This window comes from Puma concolor, unplaced genomic scaffold (assembly GCF_028749965.1).
Source record: "Puma concolor isolate L17-30 unplaced genomic scaffold, mPumCon1.1.hap2 unalloc_scaffold_78, whole genome shotgun sequence".
NCBI lineage: Eukaryota > Metazoa > Chordata > Mammalia > Carnivora > Felidae > Puma > Puma concolor.
In genome coordinates this window covers 47,720-73,567 of record NW_028240289.1, presented here as the reverse complement: position 1 = coordinate 73,567, position 25,848 = coordinate 47,720, and the positions used below count along the sequence as shown (strand labels likewise).

Here is a 25,848-nt window from a genome sequence, read left to right as displayed (position 1 = left end):
TCAATCATTTTAAAGTGAACACCTCAGTGGAATTTGGTACATATTCACAATGTTGTACAAATATCACTTCCAGTTCCAAAACATTTTCATCATCCCCAAAGGAGAGCCCATACATATTAAGTAGTCACTCCCCACTCCCCTCTCCACCCAGCCCCCCGCAACCCTAACCTACTTTTTGTTTCTATGGATGTGCCTTCAATCTTCCTTCATAACAAGCTTTCCTTACACAACTCCCTAAAAATTCGGTAATTCTTTTCTTCATAATTTGCTGTGTATGATTAGGTTTTTGGGGTTGTGAGTATGGATTCCTAGCAAGATGGATTGAGACATGATAGCGTAAAATATTACGATGACGAAAGTAACTAAGTAACTGGGGTGCCTAGGTGGCTCGGTCGGTTAAGCATCCGACTCTTGATTTCAGCTCGGGTCGTGATCTCAGCGACGGGGAGTTCAAGCCCTGCGTCCGGCTCTGCACTGTCAGTGCAGGGCCTGCTTGGGATTCCCCTTCTCTCTCTCTCTCTCTCTGCACTCCCCCACTTACCATCTTTCTCTCTCAAAGTAAATAAACAAACTTAAAATGAAAGAAAGTAACTAAGTGATCTATACATAGGAAGCTAGACAGGACGCTGTCTAAATGATAAATGTGAACCTTGAAGATTTCAGATGTCTCTGCCTTTCTTATCAGGCTTTTAACCTACCCTGAGTGGATTTCACCCCATCCAGCATTGCATTCTGAAATACGTTTCCAGCAGCTATAGGAAAAGGAACAATTCATGTCAGAAGGGAAATGGTATGAACATCCACTTACTTATAACTTCAGTAAAACAACTGTAACTGAGTGGGACATGTGTTCTGTCTCAGTATTAAATTTAAAAAGAAGTTATGGAAAAGAAAACTGTCTCAGTGTGACAAATATATATATTTTCTGGCAAGTAGGAGACTGACAGCTGAGGGAAACACTATTCTGTTGAAACAATCACACCTTTCCTTTTTCTGTTCACTTCCCCTTTTATTTCTTTTCCTCGTCCCCTCCAGTTTCCTTCCTTTTCTTCCTGAGGATATAGGCTGATCAACTACCTGACACTCAGATGGCAAAGCTATGGCTGAAGGGTTTGGTAAACTGCAGACTAAATCCAAATGACAATGCCTTTTCCTAATCAATTTCAGGATTTTTCAGAAAGCCCTCGACAGGTAAAAATTTTAAATTGTTCACACGGGCCACAAAACCAAGTTCCCTAGAAAGTCTTTGTGGCTTCTGTATAGCTCACCATCAATTGGCAGAGTTTCCTGCAGCTTTTTAAGCTCCTCAGCTGTGAGCTCGATCCCCATGCTTCCCAGAACTTTCTCCAGATCACTGACATGAACCTTTTTTCCTTTGAAAATACAAGAACATTAATGTCTGAGAATAATCATTCCATGAAATGGTGAAAAATTCATTCTCATTATAATGCATCCCCCCCCCCCCATTTGAGGAAATGGAAGGGGACAATGAGACACGTCTACACAGAATTATGGGGAAGTCACATAATAGAACATAACCCCTTAGTGTTTACAAAAGGAAGGTCTTTTATTTCTGGGAACAAGTCTGCCCTGCTGAGAACAAATTTGTTTTATAATTGGCCAGCAAATTAAGATACTAGATGAAAATAGTATAAATTCAGCTATCATTTATTGTATTTATTCTTGTCTCTGAATAATGTGACTTTTTTCTTCATAATGACAATAATTTGATCCTGTCAGGGCTTTACAATGTAACTGGAATAAGTGTACAATGCACAATATAATGATTCCACAACTCTAGACCTTAATCGGTGCTCATGATAACAAATGAACTCTTAATCCCATCAATTTATTTCACTCATCCCCTCCCCCACCTCCCTTCTGGCAACAATGTGGTCTCTATAGTTCAGAGTCTAGTTTTTTTTTGGTTTGTGTTTCTGTTTTTTTTTTTTTTTGTTTGTTTGTTTTTTAAATTTTTTTTAATGTTTATTCATTTGTGAGAGAGAGAGAGAGAGAGAGAGAGAGAGAGAGAGAATACAGAGCGTGAGTGGGGGAGGGGCAGAGAAAGAGAGGGAGACACAGAAGCTGAAGCAGCTCCAGGCTCAGAGCTGTCAGCACAGAGCCCAATGAGGGGCTCAAATTCATGAACCATGAGATCGTGACCTGAGTCGAAGTCGGATGCTTAATTGACTGAGCCACCCGGGCACCCCATTCCTTTGTTTCTTAAATTCCACATGAGTGAAATCAAACGGTATTTGTCTTTTTCTGGCTGATTTATTTCACTTAACATTGTATCCTCTAGATCTACTTAAAAGTAATTTCTTATTGAAAGATTGAGCGACATTGGCAAAAACAGCTGAGCAGTGAGTGGGTTGCTTCATGAAACTATCCTTCCACCGGAACACAATGAGTGAGAAAGAACTATCAGAATCAACTTCCTTAGAACTCTGGAAAATAGTCAAAGTTTGGTACCTCAACCAAGTGAAAGCAGAATTGAGAAAAAGGTGACTTATAGTAAGAGAGCTTTGTGGCATTTTGACCCCCTTCCCCAAACTGTTTTTGATCATCCATCCCTGTGAGCAAAATATTTTCCAGGACAAAAGTGACAGTCTCTTATTTACCTGTAAAAGGTTTCATTCCATCCATGTGCGTTCTCATTTCAACCTTCCCATGAACTGTAAGAAAATGTAAATCAAATACATAGTGGCATTCACTGAGAAATGCAAAACAGGAAGCACAATGGCATTCATTGGCTACTTTTTATCCCCCACCTACCCCAAGGAGCACAAAAGGACATGGAAAATAATCACTCTGCTTGTTATAAAGGTGCCCGTTTTAACAACTGCTTTCATCCATTGTCATATGGCAAAACGCTAAAGGTGTGAGATTCAAAAGTCACCTCTTTTCATCAGACTTTGTTTTTAGCTTTACACTTTGGAAAACCAAAGATGATTTGGGCCACGCCAGGGAAAACAAAATTTAAAACTGGGATCTTATTCACCACTGTTTTAACGGGACTTTTGAAATGATCTCTTTCTTTACTGAGATTCTAATTACTATTTCCTTTCATGTTCACTGACCCAGGCAGACCAGTTTACTCTTGATTTGCATGACGTACGATTTGCTTGAGGGCAATATTCATTTTGAGCTTAACTTCCCAACTCTAATGATTTGCATAGTTTTCGTAGTAGACATAGTAGACAAATTGAATTTCATACAAATTAATATTTAAAAAGACATTAATATGGTAAAGAACAGAAATATCTCACGAATAGATGATTTTTGAGATCTATATTTTGCCAAGAAAGAAAAACGACCTAAAAAACTGTCACTGTTGGTAAGTTACTTGAAAAATTCCTGATTTTAGATTGTAAGTAATAAATTACAGTATACAGTATCTAAAAACCCCTATACCATGGAAAATTTACAAATGAAGGTCCTGGATAACTCAAAAAGATTTACTGAAGTATTAGAAGTACGCAGTGACTCTTAGCAGAAGCTGTGTGACACTTACATGTACACAATAACAAGTATTAGAACAGTGAGCAGGATAAATATACATTTATTCATTGGTTGCTAAATCTAGGCTAAACGAGAATCTTCCTTGTTTTTCTTCTGGATCTTTTGAGGCAGAACATTCCAAAAGTTATTTCTGTAGTAAAACCAATTAGTGAGGTCAGGAAAGCATGAAGATATGTGTCAGTTTTACGGGGCCACCGGAAATTCTCAGAAACAAAGATGATAACACCTATTTGGTGTAAAATTCGCTATTTAACTTGGGTCCCATTTCAACTGAATCTTGCCCTCTCCAGTAAATTCATATCTCCGTCCTGACAGACACAGTATGAGAAAAGCTTTGCCCTAAATGGGGTCTTTCTGTCCCAAATGATATAATTGGGGCTCTATGCTTGAGCCTTAATCTTTCACAAAACTTCTTTTTAAGCTCAATACTGATGGTAACTCTTCAGATGAGCAGATCACCAATAAGCAATAACTTAAAAATTTTAACTCTGGGGGTGCCTGGGTGGCTCGGTCGGTTAAGCATCCGACTTCAGTTCAGGTCGTAATCTCACGGTTCATGAGTTCAAGCCTGCATCAAGCTTGCTGCTGTCAGCACAGAGCCCATTTTGGATCCTCTGTCCACCCCCCTCTTTGTCCCAGCCCCCGCTTACGCTCTCTTTGTGTCTTTCAAAATAAATAAATTAACTTAAAAAAAATTCTAACTCTGATTTAAAGAAAAAAGGATTAATCATTCCACATGTCCATTTTATTTCATGTGTACTTTTTAATCTCACAATGATTTTCATTATGTTGGTTGATCTGAAATTATTATTTTAAAATAAGGAACAGAAATCATTGGCAATACCAGAGGATAGTTTCAAATAATTGCTATATTTCCACCCATAATTCTGCTTTTTTTAGCAATATGAAAAAAAATTCCACCATAATCTCAAATAGACAAAAAATAGTTTTCTATTATGAAAGCTGATTGTTCCATATCTAGTCTCATTCACGGATACACCATTGCAAGCAAAGAAAACAAGACAGTGAAGACCACTTGCATGGTCCTTCTAGTACACTACCAGAGGTAAAAATTAGAGAATAAATCAAATGAATTAACAAAAATATTTTTAAGGGTACACTGCTTATCTTACACAATGACGTGAATAAATGCACCTTAATAAGATGAGCAAGTATTGATTCATCTAAGGTTATATGATAGTTAAGGCATGTTCCAGACAGATACTTCTTAGCCCTACTATAACGTTCTCAGGCTGATATTTAACATTTGCTTATTTAGCTTGAGAATTCTTTTAGCCCCAATTCAGAATGTACTAAACTTGAGACTTTGTCTCTAGCCCATCAAGGGAGATTAGAGCTTTGGGAACAGTCAGTCCTTGGACCATGGAATCCAGCTCAGAATGATGGGATGTAAGCAGAGGCATAGGTGGGGCCGCTGAGCATTCAGACATTCCACACATTCAGGCCTGAGTGGTTACTGTTCCTTTTCCCCTCAAGGGTATCTGGAAAACTTGGTCCTATTCTTTTGGTGCAGGAAATAGGTCCTACACTTCATATTCCTCCTTTATCATGCTTTTTTTTTCTTTTAAGAGAGAGAGAGTGAGCGCGCGTGTGCACGAGAGAGACAGAGAGAGAGAGAGAGAGAGAAAGAGAGACAGAGAGAGAGAGAGACAGTCCAAAGCAGGCCACACTCTGCACAGAGTTGGATGCAGGGCTCGATCCCACATCCCTGGGACCATGACCTGGGCCGAAATCAAGAGTTGGACGCTCAACAGACTGAATCACCCAAACGCCCCTATTCTGCCTTTCTACGTGTCCTTGAAAATGGTGAGGCAAAGACAGAAATGCTATTTTAATAACCTCCCACTTAGGGGTACCTGGCTGGCTCAGGTGGTAAAGCATGCAACTCTTGATCTCAGGTTGTGAACTGAGCTCGACACTGGGCCTAGAGCTTACTTAAAAGAAATTAAAAATAATTTCCCACTTCGGGCTCTGCTCTCTTTTCTCTATAATTTTTAAAAATTTTTTCTGTGTTAAAGTTTCTTCTATTTAATGCACCCCACTCCCTTCCCTCCACAGCAGTGTCTCTCTCTAATTTTGTTCAGTTCTAATAGCGGCCTTGGCCTTGGCCATACTCCAAGTGGAAATGAAGTTACTGAAAATGTCAAGGGGCAAAACATGTTTACTTCCAGTCTGAGTCATCTTTCATGTTTTCCGTCTTCTTAATGCCAAAGTAGAGTTTTCAGAGATTCTTTTATAGAAGCTCAGATTAACCGATTCAAACGTATCTTAAATACTCACCGTCGGCTGGTAGGTCACGTGTCAGATCATTAATTTCCTCTTCTGAAAGGTTCATCCCCATAGTTTGCAAAGGAGAATCCATTTTATCGACATCAATAATCTCTCCTTGTGAAAAAGTAAAGAATACGGGGAAAACTCACTGATTCCAAAATGTGACCACTCGCATTACTCATAGTGCATTAATGATTATCAGTCTCATGGGGAAAACAAGATTTAATATAGTCTATTCACATATATCAAGGGGGTCAATAAGGATGTTAGAATTCGAATAGAAATCTTCCAGGTGAATGAGCAATTTTCAAATCTTTCACAGCAAGTGGTAAAATCAAACTGTGGCTGACAATGAGGGTTTTTGTTTTTTTTTTTCCTGAACTCCCAGATTAGATGCCTCAACTCCTGACAAAAATCGATCATCAAGTTCTGTTTCCATTTATGTGGAGGACGATGTTATTCAGACCAACCTTCCTCTGGAAACTGAAATCTTGGATAAAATGTAAAAAGCATCTCCTCAAAAGTGCTAAAGAGCTGATAAGAGAGTACGTTACTAGTGCAAAGCCTCATCAAAAGTAGGAACCTAGGGAGGTAAGCAGAGCCCTGGTACTGCTTCTGTTCTAAATATACTTGCTCCATCTGGATTTGAACTGTCATGTTGATGACCTCATGGAGTGTGGGTGATTCTGTCCAAGTGCCCAGCAGAAGCAAAGGCAAGTATTCCTTGGGAACATGCTTCCATCCTCACCCTCAAAGGTTTCTTTCTATAATTTTCCAAGGAAAATAGCTCACACTCAAAAGAATCAAACACAGAGCGAAACAAGCTACTTGAGAGAGAATAAGCAGAAATAACAGGCAGCAGCAACATGCTCATAAAAACTTTAGATTTAGAAGTTATCAGGCACAATGAGAAAAAATGAAATCTGGCCTTTTGTAGCAACGTGGATGGAACTGGAGAGTGTGATGCTAAGTGAAATAAGCCATACAGAGAAAGACAGATACCATATGGTTTCACTCTTATGTGGATCCTGAGAAACTTAACAGGAACCCATGGGGGAGGGGAAGGAAAAAAAAAAAAAAAAAAAGAGGTTAGAGTGGGAGAGAGCCAAAGCATAAGAGACTGTTGAGAACTGAGAACAAACTAAGGGTTGATGGCGGGTGGGAGGGAGGAGAGGGTGGGTGATGGGTATTGAGGAGGGCACCTTTTGGGATGAGCACTGGGTGTTGTATGGAAGCCAATTTGACAATAAATTTCATATATAAATAAAAAATAAATAAATAAATAAATAAATAAAGAAGTTATCAGTCACAAGTTACAAAACTATTGTGCTTCCTATGTGTAAAGCAATGGAAAACAAGCTAAAAGTATCTGCATCTGCAGGAGATAGGAAACAATACAAAATGACCCAGGATAGCCGAAAAAGAGAAAAAAATGCTTAGAAATGAAAAGAAGGGGGAAAGAGGAGGAAGGAGGGAGGAAGGAAACAAGACAGCTGTATGGGAACATGAAGGGGACCTTGAACCACATGGAACTCATCCTCTACCCACTAGTGAATCTAGGGCTGCGGGAAAGTCCTTTGGGACAATCCTTGGTTTAGTGCCAAGTAGCGGTGGTGTGTCTTTCCCGAGCTTCCTAGTGGGCAGCTCACGGTGTCTATGGGGCACTCTTACTGGTGCACACCGTGCATATGGCATTGTCTGCACCCACGGAGGCCGGAGCTACAGCCAAGTGGGTACATCACCACGTGGTTAAATCTTGACTCACAATAACGCGGATCTGTATTGAATGTGGAAGATTTCGATGTTAAAGTTGAAAGGGTAGTCAGTATTTCTATACCACAGAAAACAAGAAATAAGGGTGCATGATATGCTTTCATATTTCTTCATTATGTTGGGATTTAAACTTGGCACAACAGTAAACACGTACATGTGATAAGTCCTCTCATAATACAAGTGGTTTTCAAACCCTAACAAATCAATCTTCTCACCAGGAAATATGTTACACAGCAAATGGAAAATGAAAGAAAAAAAAAAAAAAACAAGACAAATACACTCCTACTAAAAGTCACACAAAAAAGATGTTTCTATAAAGAACAGCCAGAACTGGGCGGGGTGGACAAGGGAGCGTGTGTGTGTGCGTGTGTGTGTGTGCGTACAAGGGCTGAGGAGTGAGGGGTTAGGTCTACTCATATCAAAAGACTATAAAGCTGTTATACTCAACACAATTTAGAGCATGAATAAGCAGACCAATAGAACAGAATGGAAATTCTCAAAATAGACAAGTGCACATAGAAATCAAGTATATAGTTAGGATGGCATCTCAAATTCAAGGATGTGGTGACAGACTTTTAAATAAATGATTTGGGACACCTGTAGAGCCGTTTTCAAAAAGATAAACTAGATTTGTATTTCCCGATGGAATGCAATGTGAAATAAACAGTATTACTTATGAAGTATTCTTGTCAAAAAATGTTGAAGATGAAAATAATTAAGCCATCAGAGCTGACTCCTGGTTTATGAGGAATACGGACAACAGAGAAACGAGAGATGAGAAAACAGACAAAAACGGGTAAATTTAGTAGATGGGAAATTTTTCTTTTTTTAGTATATAGAAATGCTACCAGACGATCGGCAACCCAGTTTCTAAAAAAAAAATCAGTGCCTAAAAAGAAAAGACAAAGAAGGTAGAGGAATAGCTGTAGAGTACGTGAGATTTAAGTGTCATAATAGATGCAGTGTGTAAAGCTTGTTGGGTTCTTTATTTGAATAAGCTCACTGTAAAAAATATTTTAAAGAAGGGAAATTTAAAAATAAACTGTATAATGGTATTGCAGTCATGTAAAAAAATCCATACTTTTTAAAAAAAAATTTTTTTTTTTAACGTTTTATTTATTTTTGGGACAGAGAGAGACAGAGCATGAACGGGGGAGGGGCAGAGAGAGAGGGAGACACAGAATCGGAAACAGGCTCCAGGCTCTGAGCCATCAGCCCAGAGCCCGACGCGGGGCTCGAACTCACGGACCGCGAGATCGTGACCTGAGCTGAAGTCGGACGCTTAACCGACTGCGCCACCCAGGCGCCCAAAAAAATCCATACTTTTAAGAAGATGTGTACTGAAGTATATAAGGACTAAATGAAAATTTGCTTTGAAATAAATAAGAGGGGCGCCTGGGTGGCTCAGTCGGTTGAGCATTGGACTTCGGCTCAGGTCGGGATCTCGCGGTTTGTGAATTCGAGCCCCGCGTCAGGCTCTGTGCTGACAGCTCAGAGCCTGGAGCCTACTTTGGATTCTGTGTCTCCTTCTCTCTGCTTCTTCCCCGTTCATGCTCTGTCTCTGTCTGTCTCTCAAAAATGAATTAAATAAATAAATAAGAAGCAAGTGAGATGAATCTTCATAACTGTTGAATCTAGGTTCATTCTATTATTCTTTATTCCTTATCATTCATTATATTATTCTTCCTACTTTGTATATATTTGGAAATGCTCATTAGAGCCAAAAGGCAGAAAGAACCCAGATGCCCATCAAAGGATGAGTGAATAAACACAACATATACACATACAACAGAATGTGTTATTAGGCAACAAAAAGGAATGAAATTGTATACGCATGTTCACAGAACATATTCACCATCACTAAAATGTGGAAGCAACTCGAGTATCCACTGATGGATGAATGAATATATATACCTATAGTAGAATATTATTCAGTCTTAAGAAGGAAGGAAATTTTGACATATGTTACAACCTGGATGAAACATGAGGACAGTAGGGTAAGTAACATAAACGAGTCACGGAAATAGACACTGCATGATTCCACTTATATAAGGTATTTAGATTAGTCAAAACCATACAGACAGAAAGTAGAAGGGTGGCTGTCAGGGGCTCGTGGCAGGGGAGAATGGGAAGTGTTTTCGTTTTTGTTTTTGTTTTTAACGGTTATTTACTTTTGAGACAGAGAGAGACAAGGCATGAACGGGGGAGGGGCAGAGAGAGAGGGAGACACAGAATCGGAAACAGGCTCCAGGCTCTGAGCCGTCAGCACAGCGCCCGACGCGGGGCTCGAACTCACGGACCGTGAGATCGTGACCTGAGCCGAAGTCGGACGCCTAACTGACCAAGCCACCCAGGCGCCCCTAATGGATACAGAGTTTTAATTTTACAAAATGAAAAGAATTCTGGAGACGGATGGTGGTAGTCATTGCACAAAAAATGTGAAGGTGCTTAATAACACTGAACTGGACACTTAAAAATGGTTAAGGTAGTAAACTTTATGTTATGTGCATCTTACCACCATAAATAAATTGGAAAAAAGGAAGAATGGAATACTGATACGTGCTACAATATAGATGAACCTGAAACCGTCATACTAAGTGAAAGAAGCTAATCATAAAGACTACATACTATCCCGCTTATATGAAATGTCCAGAATAGGTAAATCTATAGGGACAGAAAATAGATTAGTAAGTTGCCTAGGGCTCGTAGGGTGGTGGGGAGAGAATAAAAGGGTGATAGCTAAAGGATATAGGGTTTCGTTTTGGGGTGTTCTGGGTATTCACAGAGTCCTTTGATAAAGCTACTAACTATAATGAAATTGTAATTAGTCCCAATAAAGTAAATGATAACCCAAAAAGGGACATTCGGTGCCTCAGACTAGAAGGACATGGGGGTAGAATGGGGAGACGACAAAGAAGAAATTGGAAGAAAATAAGGGAAGTTTCGGTCTCGATCTCTGCATTGTCTATGAAACCATCTTTCTACCATGTCACTGAGACTTGAACAGACTGCAACAGATTACAAGGTTCCTTGAGCGGAGCACCTGGGTGGCTCAGTTGGTTAAGTGTCTGACTCTTGATCTCAGCTCAGGTCATGATCTCATGGTTCGTGGAATTCAGTCCTGCGTTGGGCTCTGTGCTGACAATGCAGAGCCTGCTTGGGATTCTCTCTCTCTCTCCTCGCTCTCTGACCCTCCCCCACTCTCTCTGTCTCTCAAAAATAAACTTTAAAAAGAAAGAAAAGTCCTATAAAACTTACAACACACAATATTTGAGTGGGAAAATTGATCTGAAGACATAAATCTGAGTATTTTGAGGATATAGGGATGATGGGGGAAAGGAAGTTTTTTCAGAGAGTGTTAAATGAAATAATGAACTACAAACAGAACTTCATTCTGCTCCCTGGAGTTTATAAAAATGAAGAAATAGGACTTTTACATTAGGAATTAATCCCTCCTTAAGATCTGCAAATATCTTCTGAGTGCTTTAGAAATTCTGGTATGCGTGTTCACAAGCGCTAACTCCCTTCAAAGACACAGTTATTTCTAAAATCCTCACCATTAAGTAGCAGGTTTTCGGTCAGCTTTTTCTGTTCCTTTTCTGGGAGCTTAATCCTCATTTCCCCCAGAATGCTGTCCAAATTACCCACATTACCCTTCCCACCTTAGGAACGCAATAGGGATGGGAAATAAGAAAAATGGAATGTTTCTACAATATTAAAAATGCATTCGTTTCTGTGTATTATTAACTTAATTAGCCCGTGCTAAGGATATGAAAAAAGAGAGAAAGTGTAATTTATGTCTTCATAGTATCATTTAACATTTTAAATAGGAGTACCAAGACTCATTTGACTTTTCTAATTATCTGGAAAAATTTAATAGGATGGGTAAAACTAGAACCTGTCGCCTTTCACCTTATCTTGGGACAACTTGAGACAGCAAAAGGTGCCTAAGGTATATTTTAGCACCTTAGGGCTATTAGACCACAGATCTCATTGCTACAGACAAGAACAGGAGCCATTCTCATTTTCCTGAACTCCCAGGTCACTTCCACTGAACCATTGCCAGTACTTCACTTCAATGTCTGCGGTATAGACCTAGATTTGATTTTCCAATTTAAGATGCTTTTTCATCTTACTTCCATGCTCCCTATCCCTCTGACTCTTCTCTGGCCTTTTGTGGCCTGTGGAAACCTCAGCATTACTTATGATTCACAGTGAAAGAAGTTGTTGATATAATAAACTTAATATAAGTTTTTAGGATAGCATTCATTTCTATTTAGAGATGTGTTCTGTGAGTTTTTAAAATGTCTTCTTAGTGCCAAATTAGTGGCTTTCGAGAGTCTTTCCATCACTTCCTAAGCCCAAGATTTCCCAAGTGGTTCAATGCTATATTAAATGCGCAGCATTAATTTGTAGATTCTGTCTCATATTTTTAGGTTCCTTTTCTGTAAGATTCAACCTCATGTTTTCCAGAACAGTGATTGTTGTTATATCAACATGATTGTTGATATCAATCATCCTCACCCCTAGGAAACTGAAAGAAATAACACCAAAATGTAGTCACTCTTAAATGTGACCAAAACTATTAATTCGTGGATAATATATAGTTACAAGTTCTAGCACAAAAAACATAGCTAACTACATTGTTCAAATATTTAAAATATGTTCAATAATAGAGTTAGAATAAAATATCTTCCTTTGGTCAGTCCATAGAGCAGAAAGCTTTAAAGGTAATCGGTGAGCTACTCAGTGAAATACACTAGTGGGGATAACAAATTTCATCCTTCCATCCAATAAGCATGATTTTTTTGTGGATGATACCCAGAGAAAAATATCTTTTTCTGAGTAAATTTCTTTAACCATTACTAATTTTTTTGTTTATTAATCACTTTTCAGACTAGACTTATTTTCTTCTTTGCCACAAATTATAAACTTTTCAATAAGTTATGGAACTCTATCCCCCAGGATAGAACATACATTGTCTGCAAAAGTATGGGCGGATTAAAAGAAGCATAAATATGCTATCAAAATATCTGAAAAGTGGCAAGTATCAAAATTTAACATCTTATGTATATTTTCATCTTTAAAGGCCTTCATTGCACAGCAAAGGAAACCATCAACAAAACAAAAAGGCAACTACTGAATGGGAGAAGGTGTTTGCAAATGATATATCCAGTAAGGGGTTAAAATCCAAAATATGCAAAGAACTCATACGACTGAACACCGAAAAATGACAAATAATCCAATTTAAAAACGGGCAGAGCACATGAATAGACTTTTCCAAAGAAGACATGTAGATGGCCCACAGACACATGAAAAGATGCTCAGCATCACTAATCATCAGGAAAATGCAAATCAAAACCCAATGAGATATCACTTCACACCAATCAGAATGGGTAGTATCAAAAAGATAAATAATAAGTCCTGGTGAAGGTGAGGAGAAAAGGGAGCCCTTGTGCACTATTGGTGGGAATGTAAATTGGTGCAGCCACTCTGGAAAATAGGAAGGAGGTTCCTCCAAAAACTAAAAATAGAAGTACCATATGGTCTAGTAATTCCACTTCTGGGTATTTACAAGAAAAAAATGGAAACGCTAATTTGGCAAGATACTATGCCGTTTTGTTTGCTGCAGCATTACTTACAATAGCCAAGACGGGGAAGCAACCTAGGTGTCCATTAACCGATGAATGGATAAAGAAGAGGTGGTACACATACACATAACGGAATACTACTCGGCCGTAAAAAAGAATGAAATCTTGCCATTAATGACAACATGGATGGACCTGGAGGCTATTATGATAAATGACGTAAGTGAGACAGAGAAATACAAATATCATATGATTTTGCTTACTTGTGGAATCTAAAAAGTATAACAAACAAACAACAGACTCATAAATAGAGAGAACAGGTGGTTGCCAAAGTAGAGGTGGGTGGGGGATTAGGTGAAATAGAAGATTAAGAGGTGCAAACTTCTAGTTATAAAGAAAATAAGTCAGAGGGATGAAAAGTATAGCATAGGGAACAGAGTCGATAATGTAATAACTATGACAACAGAAGGCAACTACACTTACCATGGTGTTTCATAATGTGTGTAATTGTTGAATCGCTATGTTGTCCACACGAAACTAATGTTATATGTCAGTTATCCTTTTAGAATAAATTAATGAAAAAGGCCTCTGTGCCAACCATCAGCCTATCCTGATAGATGTATCAGCTTTAAGAAGCATACAAATCAAAATCTCACCAAAATTCGTTATTAAGCAACAGAGAAGCCATCATTTCACAAAGTCAGACTTTACCTTTCCATACAGTACAAATATACTCTCAATGATTTTTAAAAATATATGAAACGGAGAAAATAAGGCCACTCTTCATTCACTGGCACCTAAGGCACTTATTGCTGGCCCTCTAACAGGCAGAACCCCTCCCATCCATTTATTCTTTGTAATTTCTCATTTATTTCCATTTCATACTTTTCAATGCCTTCCTTTTCCTCTTCTCATTTTAAAATTTCAGAATCACAGTGTATTCAAGAATAATAGCCAGGATTTCTCAACCATGGTCGCAGGATTTCTGACTAAAGCCACCTCATTCCCAACTAAGAATGAGAGGACCCCGTAGGTATGTCTTCGTAAGAGAAAACAGTCATTACCTTGTAAAAGATTTTTTTGGACAATCTTTTTCACTTAGATATGAAATAGAATTGTTAGAGAAATTCTCACCATCGACTGGCAGATTGTTCACCAACTCTCCCTGTTTCTTATCTTTGAGTTCTATCCCCATGTTTCCTGGAACTTTTTTCATGTCATTGACCTCAACCTCTCCTTCAAAGCAAAAGAAGGGAGACTTCTGGTATTACTGTGAATGATGTCGTGATTCCACACAATTAAAAAAAAAAAATTGCCTTTGTAGCATTACAGCTAACTGCTGAATGAAAAGAGACCCAGCCTAAAAAATAGGCCTTTGGGCCTACAGAGGTTTCTTGTTATTTCTAGTATAATCTCTGAATGATAGGCAGGGCAACAGAGCATGCGATTATGAGTATAAACTTCGCAGTGCATTAGAATGATACAGATTGCTGATCTAAATAGTTTTCTCAGCACTTTTATTGCTTTGAGATCGCCTCTAACTTTACCAAAACTTTCCTTCACTTTTTACTGTGTTAAACTGGAATTTAGCTTTCCGCCATAAAAGAAGGTATGCTAATTATTGGCAGAGATTTCAGATAATGACTTGGGAAACAACAAAGAGCGCTGAAGTTTTATTGCTAAAAGTTCTGATAATCTATTATCTAACTGTAGGCATTTATACATAAACATTTTTATAAGATGTGTAAGACAGATTTTAAAAGTCCATGCAATCATGATGTGGAAAGAGCATTATATTGTAATTTAGTGGAAAGAATTTGGTTCTTAGATTTCTAGTAGCATCTTACTCTTAGTTGTTATTCTATTACCTGTTTTGGCTTTTATTCCATCCATTCCATCCATTAAGATACCAACATCAAAGTTCCCATTAGCTGTTAAAAAAAAAAAAAAAAAAAAAGACTTAGTTGGGATCCAGAAAATGATAGAGCTTTAGAATGAAAACATAAAGTACCCATACTGTAAAAAAGCTTAAGGCAGAGTCCAGTATTTCCACTATTTTATTTGAGTCCATTTTTAATTTTTAATTTCAGGCTTTCTGGGGTTCAATTTGTATTTGCAAAATGGACTCGGAGTCTAGGAAAAACATTTTATGATGCCACACTAGTTCATAAACTCTACAGGACAGTTCATGCTCTCTGTGTTCATCTTTGTTCTGGCAGGGACAAGACTCATGCAGGTACCAAGAGTAAAAGAAGTAAAGGCCATAATTCTCATCTCTTGTCTTTTACTAACATACTTTCTCCTCTTCTTTCTTAATCACTGCGTGCATTTCAGTATGGCTGCTGACTAATTATTACTCTACCACTGCAGTAATTGCTATTAGTTCTTTATGACTCCAAATAATTATTATTTTTTCTTATTCTTTTCTGCTCTTTTCAGTTTATCTCTTGATTCATCTTTCCATACTCATGAATTATTCATTTATTAATTCATACATAAAGGGAGACAGATATAAAGCCTCACTCCAAGGAACCACCAAACAGACCAAATAATGACAGTTCTTAGGCAATAAGGCTTTGAAAGAGCTCCAGTTCCCCTCTGCTCCCTCCAGTGGTTTCCAGGCTACTAGTTTTCACTGCAAATAGAAAATGTTATTTTTCAAGGCTATTACGGAGCTGTAAGACAGAGGATGGGAATAGGGCAAATTAAAATATCACAAAGCTCACTATTCTTACTGAGATTCAGTCTTTTTTCTCTTAAATCCTCCCAGATTGCAGCAAACCTTTGGTTAATTTCCAGTTCTGAAAATGTTAATTTTGACCATTTTTGCCAGTTTGCTCATTGCTCTTATGGAGGAGAGAGTTTTTCGGTGGTTCCTATTCTGCCTTTTATCTGACATCCCCAAGTGAGTTTCTGAAGCTAAAAATAACCTCTGGCAATTGTTGATAGTCCCACTTAGTTATTTTTTTCCAGATGTCCCAGGGAAACTTAAAAGCATAAAGAAAATAAGCAAATAAAAAACTAACTACATGTTTTTCATTGGTACACAGTAGTACTTGAAAATTAAGGAATGATTCAATAAAAATATCTTTTGGGGAAAAAAAAAACTCACCCTATCAGAAGGGTATAAAACCCATGGCAAAGACATAACTAAATAGTATATGAATCATGTGAAAAAAAATATTTTTTCAGGTAAGAGGCAGTATTCAGTAAAATGTTTCTAGGTGATATTGCTTGACCTCAGTGGATTGTGCTCAGCTAAATATATTCTTTTTTGGTTTATTTAAAGTGGGGATTACTTTGTGATGCATCACACTTCAATCCTAATATTTTATTTAATACATACAATACTGACCTTGAATCGTGAAGTCTGGTCCAAGGATATGATGATCCATGCCTATATAGAAGTGGCAAAAATGTCATTCATATTGGCTGAAACCAAAGCCCTTGTTCCTGTGAAAACTACTAACCTGACTGAGGCCCCAGCAACATTCTCAGCCTCTACTAGAATACTAAGAATTGTGATACACTAGACATTAAGTTCCTTGGGTCAAGGACTATGTCTGTATTTCGTGGTCATTGTATTTCTGGCACTGAGCAGAATACATGCTATATAGTGCTCAGTAAATATTTGTTAAATAAACGAATAAGTATCAACTTTAGATTAATATATTGAGAGAAAAAATAATTCTTATTTCAGCTACATAAGTCCTATAAAAAATGTCAGCTGCAAAACCCAAATTTTCATGAAGGCATAATGATATCTAAATCACTCACCATCAACTGGTACATCTGAAGCATCTGAAGCAACTCGTACATCATTAAGTTCCTCAGCTGTAAGTCTGATTGCCATGTTTTCAAGAATAGAGTCAAGGTCATGGTCATCATCTTGCAACCCAACAAAAGAGAAAGATACGAGGATATTAAAATAAAAATCAAAATATAATATAAATTCCTAATGTATGGTGGTATCAATTTCATCATAAAAAAAAGAGGCTAAGGACATTTAAATTTTTAAAGAGAAATACTAATGGACTAAAATTATCTATTCATTTATACCCAAAATATCCCACACTGAAGATAAGCTTACATAACACAATACATCAGAATAAGGCTGAGACACCACTCAGGTTAATTTTAGCAGCAAAAACTGCAAATATAATAGTTATTTTTTATATAAACATTTATACAAGGAGATTCAGTTTGGTCACTGTATTTCAAGATATACTATCTTAAATTTTTATAGCTGGGCCTAAATTTTATTATTTCCACATCAAAAATCTAGGTAAACCTAAATATTTAGAACACCTTTTAAAAACAAGACAGAAAATTATTTAATCAGTAGGAACATATGTGTGTATTAAAACTAATCATGGAAATATATATGAGAATGGCAGGGGGCAATATTTAATAAGAAAAAAAGCAAAACACAAGAGTCTCAATCTGACATCTTTATTTGAATCTCACTCACCTTTTACATCTTCTGCACGATTCAGCAAACTAGTCTTATATATTTTTCTACTAGCTGTAGCTGCAAGAAACACATAATTTAGGTCATAGAGAAAATATCTAGACATGCTAAAACAATATCAAATATCCAAGTTCAGAAATATACAGCATAAAATAATTTGCTCCTAAAATTTACCTAGTATCTTCTAGAAATAATAAAACAAAAAATGTAAACGAAATTCTTAATATGGTAAATCAATTCTTTAGCACCTGAGACAATTATTAATATTTGCCAGGCCAAAGCAAAAACACTTCCTTATGTTGTGTTTTTTCTGAGTCCACATTTTTCCCCCTCTACTAGTAAGGATAGTTCTACATCTCTCCTCGTCCTCCTCCTTTGTCCTAGAGGTCTTAACCCAAGGCATCTCAATGGAAGGAAAAATAACTATCAATATTCCTTAGTCCAGATGGCAAGACTGATGATTGATGAGCCTCTTGATTTTGACATATTTTTAAATGGCAATTTATGTATTCCTAAATATGAAAAATAATTATCTTTAGAATTATGGATATTTTTAACTCTAACTTCTAAGTGATCTAGAATAAACATGGAGATTTGGATTATACAAAATTTGTAGGCTATAATTCTAATTCCCTCAAGATTCTACCTGATACTTGCAATGGCTGAACAACTCCCTGGATGACTATATTAACTCTCTTGAAGACTATTCTGATATTTGAAATGCCCACCATTAATTGGAAGTAATTTCTTTAGCTCCGAATGCTCTGGTGAGGACTCTATCCCCATATTTTGCAAGACATTTTCCAGGTCACTGAGGTCAACTTCTCCTCCTGCAGAACAAAAGAAGTAGAGAAAGATGACACTTTAAAAAATAGCATAATTTCCAGTTATTAAAGAGAAATAAAGCATAATGATACCTGCTAAAAAATAAGCAGTCAGCTACAGACACAAAATGAACAGTGTTTCTTTAACACTGGCAAAAGAGATGCTCCCATAATAATGGTTATAAAGTAATATTTCACAATTGAATAAGGTTCATATAACTTAAAAATTATTAGAATAATAAAGATGATCGGTACAAATAACTTAATATAGGGTATGGAAATTAAGCTAGAAATCAATAGCAAAAGCTACTAGGAAACTCCCCTAACTTTGGAAACTAAAGAATGCCTCTCTAAATAAATCATGTGTCAAAAAAATAAACCAAACTGGAAGTTAGAATATTTTGAATTGAGTAAAAATAATAATATTACATATTAAAACTTAAAGGATATGGTAAGGTTGTGCTGAGGGAAATTCACAGCCTTAAATGCATGTAATAGAAAAGATGAAAAGATCAATAACCCAAGGTTCTATCTTAAAAAGTTAGGAAAGAACAGCAAATTAAACCCCTCAAAAGGAGAAGAAAAGTTCTAAGGACAAAAGCAGAAACTACTGAAATGAAAAGCAAACTTTAAATAAAATCAATACAGCCAAATGTTGGGTTTTGGAAAGACCAACAAAAGTGATACATACCCGCACTAAGACTGACAAAGGAAAAAAAGAGAGAAAGCACAAAGAATAAATATTTCTAATGACAAAAAGGACATTACTAAGAATAGCCAAGAAGAGTTTAGAGAAGTAAATAAAATTGGGAGGATTTATGCTTCAGATATCAAGACAGATTAAATCTACATTAAAAGAGTAGGTATACTGGTGCAAGGACCAGCAGATAGACCAAAGAACAAAAAGAATAAAAAGTCCACACGTTTATTATCTTTGATTTATGAAAAAGCTAGCCTTACATTAAAGTAGGGAAAGGATCATCTTGTCAATAAATGGTGAATATCCATTTAGAAGAAAAAGGGACCCTTATCCCACATCATGTAGAAAAATCAATTGAGTGGATTATAGATCTAAATGTGAAAGGAAAATAATAAAGCTCCCACAAGATAAAATAGGAGACGTTTTCATGACCGCGGTGTATGGAAGGATTTCTTCAACAGGCTCCCAAACATTCTAACTATAAAAGAAAAAAGGTTGACTAATTCAACTACGTGTCAAAGAGAAACTTTTGTTCATCAGAAGATAAAATACAAGAGGAGACACCACACAGCACTGCCAATGCCCCCGCGGAGAAGCTGAGATCACCACCGAATTTGAAATATTTAAAGTGGATTCAAAATTGTTTCAGTAATGCAGACAATTAAGTGCGTTGTTGTGGGTGACGTTGCTGTTGGTAAAACATGACTCCTGATATCCTACACAACAAACACATTTCCGAGGATGTACCGACTCTTGGTGACAACTATGCAGTCACCATTATGATCGATAGGGGGCCATACACTCTTGGACTTTCTGATACTGCGGGGCAAGAGGACTATGACAGATTACAACTGCCAAGTTATTCTACAAACGTATTTCAATGTATCTACGAATACATTTCTACAAATGTATTCCAGTCTGTTATTCAGTGATCTCTGCCTCCTCATTCGAAAATGTGAAGGAAATGTGGGTGCCTGAGATAACTTACCACTGTCCCAAGACTCCTTTCTTGCTTGTCGGGACCCAAATTGATCTTAAAGATGACTCCTCTACGACTGAGAAACCAAGAACAAAGAGAAGTCTATCCCTCCGGAGACTGCCGAAATGATGTGAAAAGCTGGCCCATGACCTGAAGGTGGTCAAATATGTGGCGGGTTCTGCACTCACAGAAAGGCCTAAAGAATGTATGTGACGAGGCAATATTGGCTGGCCTGGGGCCTCCAGAACCAAAGGAGAGCTGCTGCTATGAACAACTCTCCAGAGCCCTTTCTGCACTGCTGGTGTCAGCATTGTACTAAAAGCAATGTTAAACTAAAGATGAAAAATTCAAATTCATTTCTGCAATAATGACAAGTGCCTTGCACCTACAAACATGCACTTGTGTGAGACAAGGCCCATAGGTATGATTCCCTTCCCTTTCTCAATATTAGTTAATTCAGTAATTGTGTATTGTCAGAAAGGGATTAGTACTAGGTTTTTATCTTGTTGTTTCAAAAATATTTTTTTTGTTGTTTAAAAGCAAGGCATGCTTGTGATGACTCTGTAATCGACGAATTTGGGTTGTTAAAGCTACTCCCAGGCTCCATCCACTCTCGAGTTGCAAATATTTATGTGCCCAACATGAAAGCAGCCAAATCCATAAAGCAACTATTAATAGATATGTAAAGGAAGAAATTGATAGCAATGAACTAACAGTAAAGGACTTTAACATCCCACTTATACCAAATATATAAAGCAACTATTATTCTGGAGAACAATCTGGGAAATCCAGTTTTTTTCTTTTACCTTTATTGGCGGGGAGGAGAGAGTATGTGGGCATTTGTTTTTATTTAGTCATGCTTTTTAAATTCATTAGCCACTGGACAGCTCTTAGGGGGAAGAGGATGGACTGACTCCACATTCCATTTCCTAGATCAAGTTTAGAACACTTGTCCCCCACCTGGTGCTCTTAGGAAGGAGTATAGTAAATGCCTCATTTAATAACATACTCATAGTTAAAAGTTGCCTTTTCTCTCCACCCATGAGTAGGCCCAGTACTGGATGAAATTCCTGAAAGTAGGGAGAACCTGTCTGGCCCCTCCTCTTTTCTAGGATGTACTCTATATGTGACTGTGACTTTCAGGGAAATTTGATTGCCATATGCTATTTTTTTGACGTTACTTTCTAACTTCTTTCACTGATAAATGAAGAAAAGTGTTTTGGGGGGTATTTTGAAATACATCCAATGGATTGAGTGTGTAATTAAAAAACATTTTTCCCTATCAAAAAAAAAGACGATAAAATATAAGTGAAAAGTCAAACTATACAGCAAGATATTTATAGTTTATATAACCTGCAAGGGACTTGTATCTAGAGTACATTAAAAAAAAAAACAAACAAACAGGTAAAAGATAAACGAAAAATGCAATAGGAATTTCTGGGAAAGATGGCAAGGTAGGAGGATCCTAAGCTCATTTGTCTCATGGATACCCCTCGATACACCCATATCAGTGTAACCAACCCAGAAAATAACCTGAAGACTGTCAGAACAGACCCCCCACAGTTAATTGAAGAGAAGAGGCCACAATGAAAAGAATGGGAGGAATAATGGAGATGTGGTTAGAACCAGACCCCCAGGAAAACCAACCACAAATGTGAGGGACGCCACAAGCACGGAAAAGGGAGAGGAAGAGATCTCCTACCAGGCACCCCAGACATGGGTGACCTGCACTGTAAAGACAAACCCCCATAATATTTGGCTTTGAAAGACAGAGGGGCTTAACTTTTTTTTTTTTTAACTTTTACAATCACTGGAGCTTAACACCTAGAATTTTAAAAATCAGTTGGCTTGGCTCTGGGAGAGCTGGAGGGCAAGAGGAAACAGTCTCCATCCTTAAAGAGACAGCATAACAAACAGCCCTGCAGGGATCCAGCATAGAAGTGGCAGTTTGAAAAGTGGCTGGGATATAGAGAAAGGAGATTTATTTACTAATCTCAGAACTTCTCCTGGAAGGGCAGGGATCTTTAGGAGACTTCTCCAAGAATAAAAGACCTGGCAGGCACCATTTCTCTCCCCTACCCCCACCCTAATCCAGATACCCAGACAGCTGCAGGAACCAGCTGGAACACTTGCCATGTAGCTTGCTAACACCGCTTGACCCACCCCTGCATTCTCCTGCAGACTGCCCCCTCCAACCATCCCCACTGGGCAGGAGTCCATCCAAAGCAGCACTAGATGCCTCTCATTTTGTAAGCAGCAGGCAGCTCCAACACTGTCCAGGACCACTCCCAAGTGACTCTTGCCCTGGGAGAGGGAACATAATCACACACATCAGTTTGACTATATTCCCAGCTCTGGGATGGGTACAGACCTCTGACTGCCAGCTCTACCCACCAATGAAGATCTCACAGCGGGCAGCAGAAAGTGAGCACCCTGATGTTTGGTGCAACCACAGCTCTGGCAAATGGGGTGAGGGCAGGCATCTGGTCTGACCCAACTCAAGCCCAAGGTGGCCCCAGACTGGCCCTTTAGCATCACAGGGACCAAACCTTGTCCACAACAGGCAAAGAAGGCCATTGCAGATGACAACTGATGGCAAACATGACTCAACAATCACAGCCCTAGGGCATGCAACACCCAGAGAAGACAGCTGAAATGCTAGTTTTTGGTGAACAGGGGACATTACACAACAGGACACTACAGGGCCTCTTCTTCATAAGACCGCTTTTTTCAAGATCAGGGACATAGCTGACTTTCCCAATACATAGAAACAGACACAGGGAGTTAGACAAAATGAAGCTGCGGCCTATGTCCCAAATGAAAGAACAGGTCAAAATCACAGCAAAAGAGCTAAATGAAACAGAGATAAGCAATATACCCGATAGAGAATTTAAAGTAATGGTCATGAAGGTACTTACTGGATGTGAGGAAAGAGTAGAGGATCATAGTGAGAAATTCAACAAAGATATGAGAAAATACAAAAAAAGAACCAGAGATGAAGAACTCATTAACTAAAATTAAAAACACACTAGAGTGAATAAATAGTAGACTAGAGGAAGCAAAAGAACAGATCATTACTGAAAGAACAGTAATGGAAAGCAACTAAGCTGAAAAGGAAAGAGTAAAAGAACAATATAAAATGAGAATAGAGAACTCAGTGACACCATCACATGTAATAACATTAGCATTATAGGGATCCCAGAAGGAGAAGAGAGAGAAAAGCGGCCAGAAAAGTTTGTTAGAAGAAATAATAGCTGAAAAATTCCCTAATGTGGAGAAGGAGACAAATCAAGATTCAGAAGACTCTGAGTCCCCAACAAAATAAACCCAAGGAAGTCTACACCAAGACACATAATAATTAAAATGGCAAAAAATAGTGGTAAAGAGAGAACTTTAAAAGCAGCAAGAGAAAAAAGTTATATGCAAGGGAAACTCCTTAAGTCTATCCGCTGATTTTTCAGAAGAAACTTTGCAGTCCAGAAGGGAGTGGTATGATATATTCAAAGTGCTGAAAGAAAACAACCTGCAACCAAGAATACTCTATCCAGCAAGGCTATCATTCAGAATAGAAGGAGAGACAGAGTTTCCCAGACAAACAAAAGTAAAAGGCATTCCTCACCATTAAACCGGTCTTACAAGAAATGTTAAGAGGAATTCTTTGGAAAGGAAAGGCCATAATCAGGAGCAAGCAAATTAGGAAAGGAAAAAAATTCACGGGGGCATACAAACATAACCAAAGTGGTAGATCAATCACTTATAAAACCAGTATGGAAGTTAAAGCACAAAAGCAGTAAAATCAATTATAGCTATAGAAATCAGTCAAGGAATTCACAAAATAAAAGGAAGTAAAATATGAAATCATACATATAAAATGTGTGTGTGTGGGGGGGGAGGGGAGAAATTTAGTGCTTTTAGAATGGGTTCAAACTTAAGCAACCAGCACCTAATATAGGCTGCTTATATGCATAGGATATTATATATAAACCTGATGGCAACCACAAATAAAAAAACGTGTAATAGATATGCAAAAAACAAAAGAAAAAGATATTGACGCATATCACTAAAGGCCATCAAACCACAACGGAAGAAAGCAAGAGAAGAAAGGAACAAAGAAGAACTACAAAAGCCACCAAAAGCTACTAGAACCGATAAATGAAATCAGCCAAGTTACAGGGTACAAAATCAATATACAGAAATCTGTTGCATTTCTACACATTAATAATGAAGTAGAGAAAGAGAAATTAAGAAAACAATCCCATTTTCAATTGCACCAAAAATAATAAAATATTTAGGAGTAAATTCAGCCACAGAGGTGAAAGACCCATACATTGAAAACTATAAAATATTGATGAAAACATTGGAAGATGACATAAACAAATGGAAAGATATTCCATGCTCATGAAGTAGAAGAACAAATACTGTTAAAATGTCCATAGTATGCAAAGCAATCTACAGATTTAATGAATTCTCTATCAAAATACCAGTAACAAATATAACAAATAGTCCTAAAATTTATACGGAACCTCAGAAACCCCGAACAGCCAAAACAATCTTGACAAAGAAGAACAAAGCGGGTGGTATCACAATTCCAGATTTCAAGTCATACTACAAAGCGGTAGCAATCGAAACAATATAGTACTGGTATAAAAAGAGACATATAGACCAATAGAAAAGGGTAGAAAGCATATAAAGCATATTTAGGCATATAATCCACAATTATATGGTCAATTAATCTTTGACAAAAGATTATACAATGGGAAAAAAGACAATCTCTTCAACAAATGGTGCTGGGAAAACTGGACAGCTACATATAACAGAATGAAACTGGACCACTTTACACCCCACACCAAGGGATACTAAAATGGATTAAAGACCTAAATAGGAGACTTACTGCTATAAAAATCTAGAAAAGAGCACAGGCAGTAATTTCTCTGACATTGGCCGTAGCAACATTTTTTTCTAGATATGTCTCCTGAGGCAAGGGGAATAAAAGCAAAAATAAACTATTGGGATGCCATCAAAATAAAAACTTCTGCATAGCAAAGGAAATAATCAACAAAATTAAAAGACAACCTATTGGATGGGAGAAGATATTTGCAAATGATGTATCTGATAAAGAGTTAGTATCAAAATGTATAAAGAACTTACACCAAGTCAACATCAAAAAGCCCCAAATAAACCAATTAAAAAATGGGCAGAAGACACAAGCAGACATTTCTCCAAAGAAGACATACAGATGACCAACAGACATGTGAAAACAAGCTCAATATCACCTATCATCAGGGATACACAAATCAAAACTACAATGAGATATCACCTCACACCGGTCAGGATAGCTAAAATCAAAAACACAAGAAACAACAAGGGTTGGTGAGGATGTGGAAAAAAAGGAACTCTCGTGCACTGTTGGTGGGAATGCAAACTGGTGCAGCCACTGTGGAAGACATTATGGAGAGTCCTCAAAAAAATTAAAAATAGACTACCCTATGATCCAGTAATCACATTACTGGGTATTTATCCAAAGAATACAAAAACACTAATTCAGAAGGATATGTGCACCTCTATGTTTATTGCAGCATTATTTACAATAACCATACTATAGAAGCAGCCCAAGTGTCCATCAGCTGATGAATGGATAAAGAAGATGTAGTGTGTGTGTGTGTGTGTGTGTGTGTGTGTGTGTATATATACACGCACAT

General features: G+C 37.6%; 2 protein-coding genes across 2 annotated transcripts in view; both read right to left on the bottom strand.

Moving 5' to 3' along the window:
- Window positions 1–17,752, bottom strand: part of LOC147570862 (uncharacterized) — a 34,130-nt gene extending 16,378 nt beyond the window's left edge. Inside the window, exons 1-7 of the mRNA XM_086696726.1 lie at window positions 17,647–17,752; window positions 16,953–17,063; window positions 16,531–16,572; window positions 5,824–5,928; window positions 2,622–2,675; window positions 1,269–1,373; window positions 699–752 (exon numbers count right to left, since the gene is read on the bottom strand). Coding sequence (XP_086552852.1) covers window positions 699–752; window positions 1,269–1,373; window positions 2,622–2,675; window positions 5,824–5,928; window positions 16,531–16,572; window positions 16,953–17,063; window positions 17,647–17,752 — 577 coding nt within the window. The remainder of the gene's footprint in view (window positions 1–698; window positions 753–1,268; window positions 1,374–2,621; window positions 2,676–5,823; window positions 5,929–16,530; window positions 16,573–16,952; window positions 17,064–17,646) is intronic.
- Window positions 17,753–18,324: 572 nt separating this feature from the next.
- LOC147570861 (uncharacterized) overlaps window positions 18,325–25,848 on the bottom strand; it is a 28,429-nt gene continuing 20,905 nt past the window's right edge. The window contains exon 8 of the mRNA XM_086696729.1: window positions 18,325–18,476. Within this exon, the coding sequence (XP_086552855.1) occupies window positions 18,334–18,476 (143 nt within the window). The 3' untranslated portion in view covers window positions 18,325–18,333. The remainder of the gene's footprint in view (window positions 18,477–25,848) is intronic.